This window comes from Erpetoichthys calabaricus, chromosome 10, assembly GCF_900747795.2.
Source record: "Erpetoichthys calabaricus chromosome 10, fErpCal1.3, whole genome shotgun sequence".
In the NCBI taxonomy this organism is placed as follows: Eukaryota; Metazoa; Chordata; class Cladistia; order Polypteriformes; family Polypteridae; genus Erpetoichthys; species Erpetoichthys calabaricus.
In genome coordinates, this window is record NC_041403.2 from 142,473,735 (window position 1) to 142,494,558 (window position 20,824).

Consider the following 20,824-nt stretch of genomic DNA (forward strand, 5'->3'; position numbering starts at 1 on the left):
CAACTCTTCCACTTTATTGCTACAGAAATGAATGATATGTGTCAGTGCCGTTCTTTGCTTTGTGTTTTGTCCACAGGGACAGTCAGAGTGTGCCACTGTGACTGCCAGCTCTTGTTAATAACCAATTTCTTAATCGGGGTCAGTTCTAGCCTTGATTCCAGTTGGGTTTAATTTGTTTTATTTCTTTTATTCTGAAGAGTGTGATTCCGTTGTGTCAGAACTTCTAAACGTTAAGTTGCACACCCTTATTATTTGACTTTGTTAACTGGATGCTTGATCCAGAAAGCCACACCTGTGATCAGAAAAGTGACATTATTCCCAAAGGAAGCATTAAAGACATCAGCACCAGCAATTAATATCCACAAAACACTAGAAATTCTTCACAGGGAATGCCATCACTCTGTAAAGCGTGATAAGACTTTATAGCCAGAGTCTTCCCTATAACTAAACCCTTTTATAAGCAAAACGCCTTTGGGCTGATAATTGTAGCCATTGTTATAAAATGGGACTGGAAAGAAAGAGAGAAGGATCAAATCGGGGTCATTCCATCTTAGACAGAAGTCTTCGTTATTCCTTCCACTACCTGCATTAAGGCCACATTCAAACAGTAAACTATTTCACTTAACTTGCTTTATTATTAACATCTTAACAACTGTAATATTTAGTAATTTTACTATCCATTCTTGTCCTATTATGGTGGCACATTGCTTAGCACTGCTGCCCTCACATCTTCGTTTCAGACACTGTCTGTCTCCCGCATTTATTTCCCCAGGTATGCTGATTTTTCCTCCCACGTCCCAAAGACAAGTTAACTGTGCACTGTAAATTGGTCCTGTGGGAGTGAATGAGTGTCTCCTGTAGTGAAATTCGGTTCTTCTTAACGTACACCAGATGCCTTCAGGACAGGCTCCAGGCCCTGTAACCCTGAACTGGATACAGACAATGAATGAAAGAGCTAACCTTATGAGGTATTTTTAAAGACATTAGAAGTTTGCATTTGTTTAGTTATATAGGACCTTTCTTACCTCCTTATATAATACGCTACCATGGCTGTTCGTTTGTCTGTCCAGGATTTTAAATCACCTGTGGCTCACAAACCGTTTAAACTATTGACCTGAAATTTGGTACACATATACTACATGATGTCTACTGTCCATTTTCAGGGTGATGATTTTTATTCCTTTTTTTATTTTTATTTTATTTTATTGTAGAATCAACTCTCAGCAGCGGGCAGCAGGGCATCTGTGTGGCGCATGGGTACAGGCACCGTTCTCATCACTACCACTTTCACCCTCACTTCTCCTACCTCTTCATATCTTAAAACATTCTTGAGGCAGATTGAAGACTTAAGTGCTAGTTTAACTGAAAAATGAAGGAATATGTACTAAGTAATTGCAACACAAACACTGACTTAATTGGTTTTAATGTAAAAAGATGTCGACAAAAGAACACAAGAAGCGGGCAGCTAGGGTGTAGAAAAGAAGAGCTGCTCAGGAAGCAGCAAGCGCATCAACCTCTGAGCAAACGAATGCTAAATGTACAGAGAAAGAGGATGAAAACTAGGAATGTCAAGTCAAATGTATAACGTGCAGTCTGCCATTACTGGTGAAATATAATTCAGTAACATTAAAGTTTAGTTACTCAAGGTCGTCATGCCACACTAGGACAGTCAATGTTGTGGGTTCGAATCTCGCTTCCCAGTCTTTGTCAGAGTGGAGTTTGCATTTTCTCTCTGGGCCTTTATGGGTTTTCCTCTGGGTACTTTGGTTTTACTTTCACATCTCTGAAGACATATAGGTTAGCTTAAATTGGAAACTCTAAGTTATCTCAGTATTTGTGTGTGTGTGTAAGTGAGCTCTGCGATGGTCCCTCCCTGTGTCCAGTATTGCCAAAAAAGACTCAAGTCATCTTCAGCCTGTTTTCCTCTAGGAGGCGCTAGCTCCCTGGAAATACGTTCATTTTGTCTTAATTATAACCCGCAACTATACAGATATAATATTAAAAGGCGATACCCCTCCCTTAGTAGTACGGCAATAAGAAATCACATAGGAGAAATAACAGCTTTCTTTAATAACGGTTTAAGTGGGATTACAGATGAAGGAAGCCATAGCAAGACTTTTCACTGAAGTGGGATCTCGATGTATACAGTCTGCCATTTCCGTCGCTGCGCTGGAATTATTTTCAGGGTCGGATAACGTTATCTCCCATCCGTACCGTCGGCTTCAAAGTTTTGCCAGGCAATGTTCCAAGGCTTTATACCCTTTCCCCATGCGCAGAACCCTACTTAGGTAAATCATGCCATTCCAAACAAGGAAAAGAAGATCCAATGTCATGCTGACTCTGTCACACAGAAATAGTCCAATGCCCATTTTCGCAGTTGTCCCTTTCTTGTCTTCTAATGCTTGCCTAACAGTTCTAAATGATGAGCTCCTGTGAGCTAAATCTGGCCTTGTGATATATGAAATATTTTTTGTACGGAGCACAGTGACATATTAAACATATAAACTTATTACACAGCCCTCAATTGGATTTAGCAGGTCTGTGAATGTTAAGTCATGTTATGTTACTAAACTTGAGATTAACCTTCCATCAGGCACAATGCTATTTGTCACACGTACGGGCGCAAGGTGTCTGTCAGGCACACTTCAGAAATACTATTGTAAAATAGGAATTCAAAATGCAAGTGCTTACATATACAACCTGTACATGCTACACATGATTTCATTTGCAATAATTTTATTCGTTTATTCCACTTTTAACAAAAGACAAAATATCTCAAGTACATTGTGCAATATATTATGTACATGACACAGAGGATGTTCTTTGAAACAAATGTTTATGTAAAAAGTACGTTATCTTCATGTAACTGAACAAAACTCCCCTCATTTACTCTGTAGATTCGTTTTCAAAGCATTACTTGTAGACCAAAATGGCATGTTCCAAACAAGGTTCAGGGTGGGATTTTTTGCATTTGTATCTTGAAAGCCTTCTGCGACCACTGTCTCTGGTACATGGGGAGCACCTTTTTCTTTTAGCTGATGGTCCTGGAGTGTTTTCTTCATCTTCACTTTCTGCCTCTTCTCTGGATGGGTGATATTTTTGTAATCTTGCTTGAAGATGTCTTGGCATTCCCACTGTTTTTACACTCCATCTGGCTAGTTCTCCTACAACAAGTTCTTTGGAGAGCATCTTCAGATATATCCTTCGTCTTACTGTTCCTAAACCATTTCCCAGATAAATTACTTGACTGTTAATGCCAGCTGTATTGAGCATGGTGAAAAATACTACCCTGGGCCACCACTTGATGTTTTGAGCTACATTGTATGTAGCACACATTTGGTCTGCAGTGTCCACACTACCTTTTGTTGCATATGGAGTACATATGGAGTGAAACTGCACTATCAGGCGCAATGTGCCTAATAGGAACGGTGACAAAATATCAAGTAATGCTGTATATGACAATGCATTATTGCAACATATGGTAATAGAGAGTCTCTGACAATTAAAGCAAAAGTAAAAAAATAAAAAAGTCCTATTTTGTCACTAATGACGTATCTGGGCACAATGTGCCTGTGGGATCTCTGACACCATATCTGCCTTCCACGATGTCGAATCTGAGATTGCTCATCACATTGTTCACAGGCACATGATGTGTGAGGTTGGTCCAGAGGCAGGTCCAGCTCTGCCAACCAGAACATGAGATATCCAAAATTTTGTCATTTGTGTGCCTCTCAGATCAGTCGCACCTGACGGAGAGTTAAATGAGAACAATATAATGCAATATAAAATATTAAAAAGAAAGCAAAAATGTCCCTGACAAGGATAAGGGAGATGGACTGGCTGAACAGTTCTTGCATCCTCAACAATCTTAATTTGAATTCCTTGAAAATGGTGGAAATTATTGTGGATTTTAGGAGACACTCCTTACTTCCTACTCCATGATATGATGAGGTTAATCCTAATTCGTGCCAATAAAATTGTACACAGTCATCACTGAAAGCATCCTGCTTCCTCCAGACAGCGTGTTCTTCAGATAGCAGAAAAGATTTGAGGCCTGAAACTGGACTCCACTGTGGTCCTGTCTACATCACGGGTTAGGAAATAAGATGGAAGTATAAGCAAAAACTACACCCACCAGTCCTGGCAACCATCTCTTTCACTTTTTACCATCTAGGAAAAGTCACTAGTTACTAATGGGAAGAACTACGACTAGACATATGAAGTTTCTTTCCTACTACACAGTTACTGTCTGTGATTCTTCTTTCTTTCTGATTTCTCTTCTCCTCCATTCAATACATACATAATATGTTTTGTATAGGACTTTCCTAATATATTACGGAGCGACAGTTCAATTCTGCTTCACTATATTGTTTTCATTTATACTAGGGGGCTTCGCCCCCTGTTCGCTTCGCTCGCCAACCCCTGTGTTTGGTTAATCGGATATACAAGGCGGAGTGGTGGCTCTGAGGCAAGGGATCTGCACTGGCAATCGGAAAGTTGCCGGTTCGAATCCCGTAAATGCCAAAAGGGACTCTGCTCTGTTGGGCCCTTAAGCAAGGCCCTTAACCTGCAATTGCTAAGCGCTTTGAGTAGTGAGAAAAGCGCTATATAAATGCAAAAAATTATTATTATTATTACAATTAAAATTTTTTTTTTTCTTTGGAATTGTTTCAATTTCATTATTTGCACTTTTACTTTAAAGCTTCATTAAAAACAATATTTTTTGGAGACACATTGTGACAACGCAACGTATAACTGCCCGTGAGTGAAAATTGTTTCTGTTTCTGTAATAAATAATCCGAGTTTTTCTAATGTTTGTCTCTGTGATTTATTGATTGTCACAGCAAAAGCTATTCTCACGGTAAACTGTAAACATTTTAATACGAATGGCATATCACAATCTCCTTTGGTGTGTAATGTTATTTGCGGAATATATACATCACCTTTCTTTTTGCCTGTTAAAATTTGCATTGCTTCTCTGTGATCATCAATATACACCCGACCGAATCGTGTACTCTTTGAAATTTAACTTGTCGGTGCTTAAACTGTTCCGGGACCACAGATTCTCATAGCGTATGGTCCATTATTGTGTAAATCCACATTTTGTGCATTGAATGATGCGAATGCGAAAAGACTTTGTTGGCTACTCTTTTTTTCTGACCTCGATTTGTCCTTCCATTTTTTCAATTACACCTGGTTCTGATGATTAATCGCCTTTTGTTTGCGGTAATCTTTTCTTTAATACTGTAGTGACAGACATGATAAAGTGTCACAAAAGTTTTACTTGAACAATCGCCGACTTCCTAACCCCAAACACAACTTTCTAGCACCCTCTCCAACGCATCAATTACCGCATCCAATTACCGCATCAATCAATACCCCGCATCAGTCTTCCGTGCTGTACTCCGCCCTCCCTCAATCGGACCTAACAGTCACTTAAAACCAAAAAGCCCTCAACCTGGCTGGGACGCTACAATACTTCATAATTTTACTGCTTTCATATTCTGTACCTTTCTCTGCATGTGTATAGCGCCATCGTTTGTTTGAGCCTTTCGAATTCCACTGCTTTCATAATCTCTTATCTGCCTTTTGTTCTCTCCAACGCCTTTGGGTCTCTATTCTCTGTATTGTCCTTATACGCTTTATATGTGCTGAGAGCACATGATCTGTGTGTACTACGTGCTTTTACACCACTGAGTTTTTTTTTGATGGATGTGCTCTTATATGATATCTTTTGTAAGTAGGGCGTGTCTTACAAGAATCTCATGTTCCACGTCACCGCGAGATGGCCCTAGGACAATCTCTTGGCACCAAGTCTCATGTTTTCGGTCCCCACGAGATGCACCGTGAGAAGTCTCTGTCATCTCGCGGGTCTTTTAAATGTCTTCCGAGAAGATCACGTATCGTAGCCTTGCTTGCTTTTGCTTTCCAGGTTTTTTTTTATAATAGAGAGATGTGTTTTACTATATATAATGTTGTGGTGGAGTCACGTATTATGCATTGTTTTTTTTAATTCTGTCTTCCCTGTTAAGTGTATGGATGTAACACCAAGAGAAATTCCTACCAACTATGTGGCCTGGCAATAAGGTTTGACATTTAAAGTTTGATAAACTATTCCATCAACACTAGATAGTCTTGTTGACCACTATAACACAGCCCTTCATTCAGCATTAGATAAAACAGCTCCTTTAAAACATAAGGAGGTTTCCTTTAAACGTTCAGCTCCTTGGTATAACTCAGAATTGCGATCTATGAAAGCAGCTGGCCGACGCCTTGAGAGAATGTCACGTAAGACTGGCCTCACCGTGCACATCCAGGCTTTCTCTGACCACCAAAGAGCTTACAGAGAAGCACTAACTTCTGCCAAGAACACCCATTACGGCAGAATAATCGAAAGTGGCCATGATAACCCAAGGGTTTTGTTCTCTATAGTTAATAAACTACTCCAACCCGCATCTGGCCCAACTACCTCTTCTACTGAAGTCTGTGAGGAATTCCTCCACTTTTTCCGTAACAAAATTAAAGATCTAAATAATTCAACTAACATAAATACATCATCTGTTTATATCTCTCCCTGTTTTCCCACTCCATCCAGCTCCTTCTCTAAGTTCTCACCAGTCACATCTGCATTTCTTAATAACCTGCTTTGTAAGATGAGGCCGACTACTTGTGTACTGGACCCTTTCCCCAGCACACTACTTAAATCCTGCCTTCATGCCATAATCCCGACTGTTACAACAATAATAAACTCATCCCTTGACACTGGCTCTGTGCCGCTCACTTTTAAAATTGCTTCTGCGACCCCATTGTTAAAAAAGTCTGATCTTGATGCTGACAATCTTAACAATTTCCGGCCTATTTCCCACTTACCTTTCCTGTCAAACATTCTTGAGCGTGTTGTAGCTTCCCAACTCACCAATTACCTAACCTCTAATAATTTAATGGAACCCTTTCAGTCTGGTTTCAGGGCGCGGCACAGCTGTGAAACTGCTCTGCTATGGGTAACCAATGATTTGCTTATGGCAGCAGACTCTGGACAAACCAGCATATTAATTCTGTTAGACCTCAGTGCAGCGTTTGACACTCAGGTCAGACATGACATCCTACTGTTCAGAATGGAGAACATGCTGGGTATCTCTGGCACTGCCCTCCAGTGGTTCAAGTCCTATCTGACTGAAAGGCTAGAGTTTGTTAGTCTTGGCAACAGCAGATCCAGCTCAGCGCTAGTCACACAAGGAGTTCCTCAAGGCTCTGTCCTTGGCCCTCTTCTCTTCTTTATTTACATGCTTCCCCTTGGCCATATTATCCGTAGCTATGGACTGGGTTATCATTTTTATGCAGATGATACTCAACTCTACTTCAATGTTAAAAGTGGAACTTCATCAGAGCTTTCTCAGCTCCCAACCTGCCTTAGTGAAATTAAAACCTGGATGGAACAGAACTCTTTAAAATTAAATTGCAATAAAACTGAACTCCTGCAAACTGGGACTAAAATGCAACTTAATAAAATGAGCTCCTTCCCAGTCTAACTTGGCGGTGATCTCCTCAGACCTGCCTCTACTGTAAAAAATCTTTGTGTCATTTTTGATTCCTCCCTCTCTTATTCCGCCCACATAAATCACATTAAGAAACTTTCTTACTTTAACCTCCGTAACATATCCTGTGTTCGCTCCTTCCTCTCCTTCTCTAATGCTGAGAAACTTGTCCATGCTTTTATCACATCCCGCATCGATTATTGTAATTCCCTACTGGCTGGTGCCCCTTCTAATCTTATATCACAGCTCCAGCTTATTCAAAACTCAGCTGCAAGAGTCCTTACTCGAACCAGCAGCAGCGAGCACATCACACCCATCCTGCTCCGTCTCCACTGGCTCCCTGTGTCTTACAGAATCGAATATAAAATCCTACTAATAACCTACAAAGCCTTAAATAACCTCGCACCAAACTACATCAGTGACCTCCTCCATCACTATGTGCCTGCCCGCCCACTAAGGTCCTCTGATTCTGGCAATCTTGTTGTGCCCCTCACTAATCTACACTCCATGGGTGACAGGGCCTTCAGCTGTATAGCGCCCAGACTCTGGAATGACCTACCAAAATTAATCAGATCAGCTGACTCCATGAATTGTTTTAAAAAACAACTCAAAACTCATCTGTTCAGGAAGGCTTTTAGCTCTACTTGACTTTATTACCTTTCTCTCAGTTTACTTCTCTGTCAAGATGCTAATGTAACCTGTGTGTGTGTGCGAGACCATCAATTATGTTGTTTTTTTTTCAGAATTCACTGTCTTAATCTTCTTTATTTATGTATCTGATTTGTACAATGCTATATACTGTATACGCTGCCGTTCTTTATTATATTCTGTAAGTTCCTTGAGCATGAGAAAGGCGCTATATAAATAAAATGTATTATTATTATTATTATTATTATGGATCAGTTTTCCTCTTGATCTGTATTAATTTTCCCTTCATTTTAAGATTCTCCTTTCTTGTTTAACATTTTTCTCTCTTAATAGTTTTATTAAAAATACACAAAAACAGTAGAGAGACATGCCCAATGTGACCAGGCCGAAATTGGAACTGCTAATTCACTACCATTCACATCGAAGTGCTCAAGACTAAGCGGCATGTTGACTTTGTGATGTCTTCACAGCCACTTGCATTATATTACTGGATCTGGTAATATTTTGGTTTTCTATTTGGTGAAGGCATCTGCTCAACAAAAACAGACTAAGAGTTAGAAAAACTCCAGTACGAAATTTCAAGACTCACACATTAAATAAAGCAACTAGAAAATGTTAGGTTCAATTACATTACTCCAGTGAGGCACAGTCGTGTTGTTCGTTAAGGTAGTGCTCATCACTGAGTGTAGGCTAAGCGCTCACACCAATATACAAATATAACAGAGCAGCAGTAAAATACATACCCATATAGCATACAGTAAAGAGACGTGCATTTTCAGACCCATGTAATCCAATTCAGACTCAAAGTTGATTAGAGCCTATCATGGCAACAAAGCTCGAAAGTCAGGAAACATTCTTTGATGTAGAGCCAGTCCATCGCAGAACGCACGCCAGTACTTTTTTCAAACTGGGACCAATTTAACTTGTAACCAGTTAAACAGACAGTCACATCTATGGAGACATAGGAGGAAATCCTACATAGCTATGAGGACATTGGGCAAACTCCACACAAGAGAACAACCAGATGTAAGATTCAAACCCAGGACTCTGAATCCATGAGGCAGCAAGGCTAGCTAATGATCCACCATGTAAATATACATATCTAGCTTAGTAAATGTGTTTTCTTATAATGTAAGTGGTTCCTGAGTGCACGGTTCACTGGAACAAACTCCAAAGAGCCCAGAGTTACTCTAGATCCTACCATCCTTACGTACTCGATAAGAGTCATACCCGTAAGCTAAATGTTTCCATCATTCTAATGTGCTGTAGCACAGTGGTTCAAAAACTCGATCCTGTGGACCCAACTGTGCCTGCAGGTTTTTGTTCCAACCAGATTCACAATTGGTGATAATAATCAACAACAACTGATCTCATTTTATTAGCAGGTCTTTTTAACTCTTCTTTTATTCTGCATTCAGAAAAACACAACAGTAAGGCTTTTACATTTATAAGACACTAGGGGGGCAACTCCCCAGTTGTGGCCAGTCTGCTGCTTGCGTTATGAAGAGGGGGGCTGAATGCACCCCAAGGAGACACAGTCGCACCCCTGAAACCCCCTCTTAAACGGTGATTCAATGGGAAACAAATACAGTTTGTTTTTTACCTCCTCTTTGCTCGATCAGCTGCTGGATTGATGCTGCTGCCGTGCCATGTGATCTGCATCTCATGCGGAGCTTTGAATATTTAAAAGCCTGTACAGCAGCTGCCCTACTCTTTGTCTTTTACTTCCCGACCCCGGTGTGGTTAAATATCTTGGCACAAAGTCTCGTCTCGCGGGACGTGAGTTCTTGATACTTTTTAGTTTATAAATAAAAACTAAAATAAGAATCTGAAAATCTAACAACATCACATTAACGTTCAATAAATTCTGAAAAGAATGATACCAAACTGTGATATACACCAGAGGCATGGGTAAAATGAACAAAAGAATTTATTTTCTTCAGCCGTGGGACACGTCTGTCCCCGTGCCCCGCTGGCCCTACACAGTCCCCAAAACAAAAACAACACACTCTTCTTTTTCTCCACTTCTCCTCCCTGGGCAGCTTTGTCGTCGTTGTCGTCCTTGTCGTCGTCGTCCTCATCGTCGTCCTTGTCGTCCTCGTCGTTGTCGTCGTCGTCGTCGTCCTCGTCGTCATCCTCCTCCTCCTCCTCCTCCAGACTCTGGCACCCTGAGTAGAGGTTGCAGGCTCCCTTTATAGCCCACGCAGAAGTGCTTCAGGTGGTAATTAATCCAAATTAGACTGCACTTCCAGGTGTGGCTGCGTTGCCACCCACATGGGCTCAGGAAGCCTTGCAGCACCCCCGATGCAACTCAGGGGGGCTGCCACCAAGCGTTCCGGAGGACGTAGAGTGCATCCCTTGGCTGCTCCCCCAGATCCAGTGTTGAAGGGGCCGGGCATGGGTCCTGGCTGTCCGCCACACAAACATATATATGCAGGTTTTAAAATAAGACTGATTTAAAGTGTGACAAAAAACTTCACACAAAATTGTTGCACAAAATCGTTGCACTTTTAGGCTTAGGATTTTATATTTAGAGAGTAGATTTAGAAATTTTTATATTAATTTATATTACATTTCTAAAGCTATAAATGCTTAACTCTCTTTTGTTATTTTCCTATTATTTTTCCTTTATCCTGTGTAGTTTGCTCCCTTCATTTAACCTTAATAGTGACAATTAATAACCAGCAGTGCTGACATTCAGGTTGATGAAAGCTGCAACGACTTCAGTGTCAGACCCGCTAATTAGTAAATAATCAATTAAATAACCAGAACACCTGGAAAAGCAGAATGAAAATTAAGTTGAAAATACTGTTAACGGCTTAAAAAAAAACTACATATTCCCCATATAACTTCTTATTACATTTTAATAAAAATCTACTAAACTTAGTTTGTAATTTCTATATTAACTCCAAAACACAGAAACTGGGAAATAACGACTCACTTAATTAGGCTAAAAGTCCAATGAAAAACGGAAGTTGGTTGGAAAAAAAACGTGCAGCCACAGTGGGTCTCCCAGACCAAGTTTGTGAATCACGGCTGTAGCCAATGGGGCAGGGACCTAAATAGCAGACATCGCAAACTTTACTATAGCAGGTCCAGCATTTCACATGAATGGGTTAGGCGTCTTGTATTGTCGTGCATTCATTCTAGTGCACTGCTATTAACTCTTTCAGGTCTGATGTCAACTTTTGTCAAAAGGAAGAGTTGACAATGGTAATCGACTGTAAACTGTGACAAAACCAACTGTTATGTTTTAGCTGGACTCTCGTTGCTAGAAGGAAAGTTAGTTTCATTGGTTTGACCGAGATTTCCTGCGCTCGTGTGAGTAGCAAGGTGCAAACAACAGCAAAAATGGCACTGACATCTCACGAGAGGTCAAAGTGAATGCATAAAGCAAAACTACTGCATGTACAACGATTGGCCTATTATCTCTGAACTGGACTATGACTTGTCGGACAATGATTTTGGTACAAGTGATCGAAAACGAATGTGAGGTTCCAGCTTCAGTTGACTGGTCCCCATGGTGCTGAACGGGTTCATGTAGCTGATACGCCTATGGCAATGTTCGCCAGGGAGGAGTGCCACTTAACAATGATAAGAGGTAGAAACCGTGATCACTGCTGTGCTGCCTCAGCCACGTAAAGACAGCTTGGCAGCAAGTCTGCCGCACATTCTTATCAAATTGGCTGCCGCAGCATGCAGCAACAGACGTTTTGTGTTTATTTCTGTGTGAAACCATTGCTTTTCAGAAACTGTTTTTTGGAAAAAATATTCAGCCCTCAAAGAGTTAATACAACACAAGTTGTACTTTCAGATCAAATCTTCCTAAGCTGGCTCTTCTAAGTTTGTGTTTTTTGTAATGTCTCATGTATGTAATAACATTTTGTTTCATGTTGTTTCTTTGCCTTGTGATGGGGCGTTATTTAGAATAAGCAATAAATGGCTGACACATCAGGCAGAGATTAAGGCAAATCAGGATTCCTCTTTGTCATGACCTTTATCTTTGGATTGTCATGGGGTTAATGATCACCAAAAAACATCAAAGGTGCTTCTTTAGGTCCCAAGATTTTTGCTGCCCTTCAGGCTGTAAAGTTCTTGTTTTCTGAAGATGTACTCTTGGTGTTCCACAACAGTGTTTAATTTAATAATAATTTCTGTCTGGCAGTTCTGTTGAAATATATTTGCAAGCTGCTGATTAACACTGAATTGTGGTCAGAGTCTCTGCCAGAGAGAAGATATGGCAGGTTCACCTCCCCATATTGTTGCAGTCTTGTTGAAGAACTGCCTGCCAGAAGCAAGGCAGCCATCTGAGACTGAAGCCATAAGTCTGTGGCCAGATAGCGGGCACTGGGTCTGAACTAATCAGCCATGTGGCTGCTGCCTGGCACTGTGCCACAGCCATCTGGATGACAAGCATACCACCACCATCCAACGTGCAGCATGACTTTGTCCTAAGAAATTGTTAAAAGCCAGTCATGTTAAATTACATGATGACCAACTGGCACTCCAAACATAAATTGATGCTGCCATGTGCTCAGTACCCTATTGACTGAATTCTGGTTCACATTCTTTTGGGCCAAATAGCTCCCAGAAGACAATGCAAAATGAATATGAAAACCTTGCTCGCAGGTGTCATTCATTGAGCCTGGTATAGCTGTGATGTTTTTAGGGTCACCTTGTGAGAATATGGCTGACAGATTGAGCAAATTGAAAATGTCAGGATGGATTTTTATCTGAAAATTGAAGCTAATGATGCAACAAAAACCTCTGCAATCACTCTTTGTATTTTTAATTTCCTTTTATTTATGTATAGATAGAAGCTTTGAAACTCATCCATGAATGTCAGGTGAAAGGTACTCATTGCCATGTTTTTGTTTTCCATTTCAGATGGCAGCCATGGTGAGATAAGCCAGCCCACCCTGACGATCCAAACCTACCCTTATGGAGGTTGTGAATCAATGGAGATGTCCTACCAGGCCGGGCAGTTTCAGCCTGCCATTCGAGTTGCTGATCTGCTACAGCACATCACTCAGATGAAATGTGGGCAAGGTTATGGATTCAAGGAGGAGTATGAGGTAGGATTTCCCCTTGGGATTAATAAAGTATCTATCTATCTATCTATCTATCTATCTATCTATCTATCTATCTATCTATCTATCTATCTATCTATCTATCTATCTATCTATCTATCTATCTATCTATCTATCTATCTATCTATCTATCTATCTATCTATCTATCTATCTATCTATCTATCTATCTATCTATCTATCTATCTATCTATCTATCTATCTATCTATGTATTTAGAGCTGCCTGGATTGCCTGTTAAATTTGTGAATCAGTACTTAACATATCTGTTTGCAATACTCAAGAAACTCAGTATTCCCACAAAGTAATTTGTTTAGTCAAAAAGATTCACAGATCTACACACCGTTGCCCATGTAGTGCCAGAGTGAAGAAAGTGAAAATAGACCACATAATAGTGGCAGCTTTGCAGAAACAGTGAAGGATTATCAAGGCCAATTGATGGACTGGAAAGTCTTTGTTTGTCAGAACGTTGTCAGTGACATGATGCTTCCTTTGTCCTGTGTAGAGTGAGCAAACAATACAATAAACGTCGACAATGGTGAGATTGTTCAGTACATGTCTTTGAGTAGCTCTGGGAAATGAATTCTGAAGTGTTGCAGTAGCTGAGATTCTAATGGCAGTGGTTGGGTAGCCCTATTCATGGATTTCATTGGAATAGCCCTGGGATTTGAACCATGGGGTGCCTCTACTAATACCATAAAGACCCTCAGTCCTTAAATTGTTAAATCGCGGGAGAGCTCCTTTACTGAATTACCTTAATTGGCCCTGGGATCTGAAGTGTGATACAGAACAGCAGCTGATGCAGGTAGTGGTAGGATAGATCTGCTCAGGGTTTCCCCTCAAGTGACTTGGAGTCTTCAAATCTGAGATACTCACAGCCTAGGACAGCAAGTCTGGAGGATGAGTGGGTGTTTGATTCATTATAATAAATCTTATCTGCTCTGCTCATTTTAACTGTCATTGTGTGTTTACTTTGGTTTGAACAGTGACAGAGCAGTACAATAATTGCTTAAGGGACATGGACTGTGACCCTTCAGGTCATGCTAAATTGCATTTTATTGAAACCAAGTGCATATTTAGCATAACTGCAACAAAAAAAGATCTGCAGTCTTGCTATTCTCTTAAAGTAGTTATTGGCTTTACTTTCTCACTGATGATACACTCTGCCCTCCTGATAAAACTGACAGTAATTCCCCTTTTGCTTGCTTCTGCAACTACATCAGCACCTTATGTCATGTGTGACATGTTCTCATCTCTTCTCGTACTCTATGGTTTCCCAAAGGCTCCAGCTGCAGTGTCCATAATGTTTTATATCCTTCCTCGTGAAGTCTGGCCTGACAGCTTGCAGTCCATGGCCAGCAGCTCTGTGTTCTGTTACTCACTTTCCAAGCAGTCATTTAGCAAGCACTGGTTGATGAAAACCTCTGAAATTTATTTTGAGGGTAAAGAGAGACACGTCAATCTCTAATGGGAGGCACAAGCATGTTTCCCGAGTTGACTGTAAGAGTTTGCTGTAGGAGCCATCAGTTAGGTTCACGTCCTGTATAATGCAAAATCACCCCTTGTTTGCTCTTTTGGAATTTAAAATCAAGACTACTATTTGTTTTGAAGTTCATCTGAATTTAAATTAATTTTGACTTCTTCATTCTGTATGAAATGAGAGATGCTACCTACCTAAATGTTCCATTTGTGATTGGCTAATGATGTTCCAGGTGAAAGTCTCACATTCTTTGCTTATTTAAACGTTCACTTTTTGACTGACTCACATTCTTATTCTCACCTTAACAAAGCTGGCAGCACTGGGAGGATGATGTTTTTTTTATTTCTCCAGTGCCTTTAATATAAATCTGGCTATCACAGTTAAGGGGTAACCTCAGGTATATGTGGGTGGATGAGCCTGTGGTGTCCTGGATAATGGACTGTGTGTCAGTTTGTGAAACTGTGAGCAACACTGAAGCACCACAATGAACAGGCCTGTCTCCTTTTCTCTTCACTCTGTACACCTCAGACTATAAATCTACCACCAGGACATGTCACTTGGCAGAAATTCTTAGATGATTCCGCATTTTTGGTGTGTATAGATGAGGGGAATGAGACACAGTATAGGAGTTAAGTGAAGAACTTTGCTTCATGGAGAAAGAGTTGTCTGCAACTGAACATCAGCAAAATCAAGGGCAGGCAGTGTGGTATAGTGGTTAAGGCTTTGGACCTGAAATCCTGAGGTTATGGGTTCCAATCCCGCTACTGACACTATGTGACCATGAGTGAACACCAAACAAAAATGTCACCAATTGTATCATAGCTATTGTAAGTCGGCTCAGATAAAGGTGTCGGCCAAATATGTAAATGTATTGGTTATGTAAAACAACTGGTTATTGACTGTCATTGCACCAAAGAACCTCTATGTCAGGTCACTATTCAAGGAATGGATGCAGAGGTGCAAGTAGCTTGCAGATTGCATAATACAGATGAACTATATAAGAGAGATTTTCTACGCTGTGGTGTGTTGGGCTGGTAACATCACTTCAAAAATGGCCCACTGAATAAACAAGTTAATTTAAAGGGTAGGCTCAGTTATGGGACACACTCTGGACTTCCCAGAGGTGGTATTGGAAGAGAGGATTAAAACCAAGCAGAGTGCTATTATGAACAATGCTGCACATGTTCACTCTGATGCACTAACACTGAGGACTTTGCCTCACTGGGAAAAAATTTGAAAAAAGGTTTGGGGAAGACACCTGTATATTGTTCCCTGGCTGCAAAAGTGTGTAAGTTATGCCACTGATGTGCATAAATTGGAGTTCAATACAGAACTGATGGTATGGAGGTAAGATGGTGGCTTTAAAAGCCAGAGCAGGAAATGAGATCATTTAGGGCAGAACCAGAAGGGTCCTCCTCCATAGGCTCGACCCGGATGTGACATCATTAAAATGGCTGGAACAGGAAGGGCCTTCGTCCATAGTTTCAAGACCGGAAGTGACATCATCGGTCCCAGAACCGGACGTGACATCATCAGGGTCAGGTCTGCAGGAAAGCGAGAAAAAGAGTTAGTGCACTCTGCCACCCCCTGGTCTGGTGTGGAATTACTTTTGTTCAGGCCCTTCAGCTGTCTCCCATGAGCATATATGTGACAATATGTATCTATCTGTCTGGAAATGAAACATTAATATTTTAGAAATTAGATTAACAGTAAAGTATCTATCTATCTATCTATCTATCTATCTATCTATCTATCTATCTATCTATCTATCTATCTGTCTGTCTGTCTGTCTGTCTGTCTGTCTGTCTGTCTGTCTGTCTGTCTGTCTGTCTGTCTGTCTGGTGAGCTTCTGTGAAAAGCCAAGTTTCCTCTGTGGACAAATATGGTTCCATCTATCTATTCTTCTTTTATATACTGTATCTATCTATTCAGGGGAGAAAAAATCTAATGACCCAAGAAAACAGCCCACCTTTTAATCCAATCAGATTTAGAACAAATAATGAGCCACTCAAGGGGCAAGAGTCGTGAACCAATTGGAGACAGAACATGCAGCAAACCAATAACACAAGACTCCTTCTAAGCCAAGCAGATGTACAGTAGAACTTATAATAGACCATTAAGAGGGCATGTGTTTGAAAGTGCAACATCTGATAAGCCAATCAAACAAGCAAGCATTTAATTTAGTTTAGCGTAGTTTAGTTGCTGTTTTACTGTCTGTCCCAAAAACAACTTGTTTCCTTTTAACACTCACCCTTAGTAAAGCAAGCATATATAATACTTAAAATAATTCCACAACTTACATTTATTAGCAAAAAATGCTGTACTAAACCATTTATGTTGTAATAAGTAAAATGTACATTATTCTGAGGTTCTTCAGCATTGAATTTGATATTAATGTCATGCAAGTTTCAAAAGCAAAGCACAAGTTTACCTGTGACAGGTAAAGAGTTCAAAAGTTGCCAGCCAAACATTGTCATTATTATTTAGAAATGAGGAGAAATCACTCACCATTAGTTAAGCCAGCTGGTAATGACTGGTAGAGCAAGTCAGACAGGCAGTGCTAGACAAGCGTTACATCTGGGATAGTTCACTGGACAACCTAACCACATTCAGAATCACTGCAGTAACAACAGGCAGCAGTAACATCTTAGCCTTCCATACAATTTCTTATCCAATCCAGCAAGACTTTTCCATCTATGCCAAAAAACTCAAAGAAATGCCCAACCTGTACAATATTTCTCTTTCTGTCACTCTCCCTATGACTGTAATGAACCCTGTCCTGACTGGGTGGGTCGTAATCTCCCAGCTACATCAAAGCATGTTAAAGTTTGCTGTCTCCATAACCATAAGCAAGTCAAGGATGTTGTAACCAATGACGAGACGACTGAAGAGTATATCTTTATATATAATACGCTTCCATGGCTGTTCGTTTGTCTGTCCAGGATTTTAAATCACCTGTAACTCGCAAACCGTTTCACCTATGACCTGAAATTTGGTACATGTATACTATGTGACATCTACTATCCGCTTTCGGGATGCTGATTTTTAATTACTCTTTTTATTTTTATTTTATTTTATTGTAGAATCAGCAGGGCGGCCGTGTAGAGTGTGCGTACGTGCATTGTTCTCATTTCCTACCACCATCGCGGTCACTTCCCCTACCTCATCATATCTTTATTCATTCTTGAGGCAGTTTGAAGACTTAAGAGCCATCTTAAGTGAAAAATTAAGAAAAGCGTACTAAGTAATTGCAACACAAAAACTAACTTAATCAGTTTTAACGCAAAAAGATGCCGATGAAATAAGAGAAGCAGCGGGCCGCTAGGGTGGAGAAAAGAAGTGCTGCTCAGGAAGTAGCAAGCACATCAACTTCTGAGCAAACGAATGCTAAACAGAGACAGAGAAAGAGGATGAAAACTAGGAATACTCAAGTCAAGTGTATTTGCACGGTGTCCCCCTTGCCGCCCCTTAACTTTCATAAATGGCTCCCATCAGATGATGGTGCTCCGAACAGCCGTTTACATCACCTAATGGATTGTCCTGTTCAGCAGAGTAGTTATGCATTTTCTGAATGGTTAGCACATCAGCTAATGAAGCAGTCAGTCAACAGCACTAATCGAAGATAGTAGGCCTGCATATACTCACATGGGAAGGCAGAGGCCGAGCTCTCATAGTCACGGTCACCCTGAGAGTCAGTGGTCAACCTTAACTGTCATTTCCAACTTTATTGATATTGCATTTTAGATGCCTGAACAATAAATCTTATAATAAAACCATACCTAAAATCTTTAAGGTTTTAAATAGTTAATACTTCTTTGGAATGTGGAGTTTTATTATTTATCAAATATAGGATAAAGATGAAGAAATTCTGATATTGACCTAAATTTCGGCACAGCCAACATAGTAAAAAAGATCCTTCAGTATGTTTTTCACAATTTGCTTCACCACTTACAGACAAAGCCTTCTGATTGCAGTTGCTTCTGGAAGCTATCTTCACATTGAAGGTTTTTATGTGGTCAAAATGAAATGCATCCCAGTTTCATGGTGAAGCTCAAACCAAAATAGACAAAGGAAAGAAAGGAAAGGGCAAGGAAAAAGTCTTGTATCAATGCCTTTCTTCAAATTAGAGGGCACATAATGAGCTCTTCATTATTGAGAGCCTTCAGAAGAAAATGGAGCTTGCTTTGATGAAGCCTAGGTTGGATGAAAGCACCTCTTGTTTCTTTTGATTTAAATGATAATTTATTTCATACAAAGAGTAATGCTGGGTAATTACTGGTATGCTATCTGTCATCTGGAAAGGTTCTGCTGCACTACTACTGTGGCACATGTCACTAATGAGTCAGCAGACTAGCCTTTTATATAGAAAAGTTTGAGACTAAGCATGCAGCTAAGAACGTGACAGAATGAGCTCCTCAAGCAGCGTGAGATTAAACCGTCTCTGGGAAAGAGAGACGCTGTTACCAGCCGAGGATATAACCTCTCATGTTGACATAAAATGGACACTCTGGAATATGGTTCTGCTGCAGGATCAAGGTTTAGCATGATGTATATAATGATGTCTGAACCAGAAACCTTTTCATCAATATTCTATCTATCTATCTATCTATCTATCTATCTATCTATCTATCTATCTATCTATCTATCTATCTATCTATCTATCTATCTATCTATCTATCTATCTATCTATCTATCTATCTATCTATCTATCTATCTATCTATCTATCTATCTATCTATCTATCTATCTATCTATCTATCTATCTATCTATCTATCTATCTATCTGAGGAACCTAAAAACAGAGGCATTTATAATGTCAATGAGGCCACATGGCTTCTTTTAGGTGCTAAGAACTGGTAAGCCCTAACAAGGATATCCTCTAGAAGTTACTGTACACACTTCAGGTGATGAGGATAAATAAACATTTAAAGCAACTCGTCATATAACTGACACTATTTAAGCAGACTCTAATATGATTGGATATGTGAAGGGATACTAGGAACAATACAAACATTCCCTATCAAGAATTTAACAGAATGCTGCCAGTGGCCAGCTTCTGTAGCTGAGGATCAGACCGCCAAGGTCCCCGCCTTCGGCCACCACCCAACTCACACTGCACCCAACCTCCTTGGCCCCTCCCATAGGTGGTGAGCCAATGGGAAGAGGGACCCACGTTGCCTCTTTGGGCTGTGCCCGGCCTAACCCCATGGGTGCAGGCCCGGCCACCAGGCGCTCGCCATCGAGCCCCACCTCCAGGCCTGTGCGGTGCGGCATCCGCAGTGATGCGGGCTCTGCATCGGTCTGTCATGGTGAAAAAGGAGCTGAGCCATAAGGCGAAGCTCTCAATTTACCAGTCGATCTATGTTCCTACCCTCACCTATGGTCATGAGCTATGGGTAGTGACCGAAAGAACGAGATTGCAAATATGAGCAGCTGAAATGAGTTTCCTCCGCAGGGTGTCTGGGCTTTCCCTTAAAGATAGGGGGAGACGCTCAGTCATCCGGGAGGGGCTCAGAGTAGAGCTGCTGCTCCTCCGCATTGAGAGGAGTCAGATGAGGTGGCTCGGGCATCTGATCAGCTGCTGCCCTCGCAACCCGACCTCGGATAAGCAGAATAGGATGGATGGATGGATGGATGGATGGATGGATGGATGGATGGATGGATGGATGGATGGATGCCAGTGGCCTAGTGGCAAGCCCTCAGATTAGTAAATCATAAGATTGCTGGTCTCTCCTCTATCTTACCTTATTGTTCACTCATTCTGCTTGCACTTCTGTTCTAAATAGCACCTATATCTATGTAATGTATTGGCAGCATGAAGTGCCTGGAAAGCTGTCTGCTACAATGAATGCTTGCTAAGAGTGTTGAGTCACCAGTGACTGCTAAGGGGCAACACTGATTTAAAACAAGTTAGAAAATGTACACTGCAAAAATGAAATCTAAGTAAGTGAAAAGTATTTATATCAGAACATTAAACTGTAAGAATTATTGAATTATTGGTATTTATGATTTTTTTTTCACTTACTTTAAGAAATTTTGCAAATTTTGCTTACCCAATTGGCAGATATTTTTTCT

The 20,824-nt window shown here is 40.6% G+C and overlaps 1 protein-coding gene across 11 annotated transcripts in view; it reads left to right on the forward strand.

The window, feature by feature from the left end:
- ptprt (protein tyrosine phosphatase receptor type T) overlaps window positions 1–20,824 on the forward strand; it is a 651,792-nt gene that overhangs the window by 564,099 nt on the left and 66,869 nt on the right. For all 11 annotated transcript variants that reach the window (XM_028812019.2, XM_051932510.1, XM_051932511.1 and 8 more), the window contains one exon: window positions 13,071–13,258. In XM_028812019.2, coding sequence (XP_028667852.1) covers window positions 13,071–13,258 — 188 coding nt within the window. The remainder of the gene's footprint in view (window positions 1–13,070; window positions 13,259–20,824) is intronic.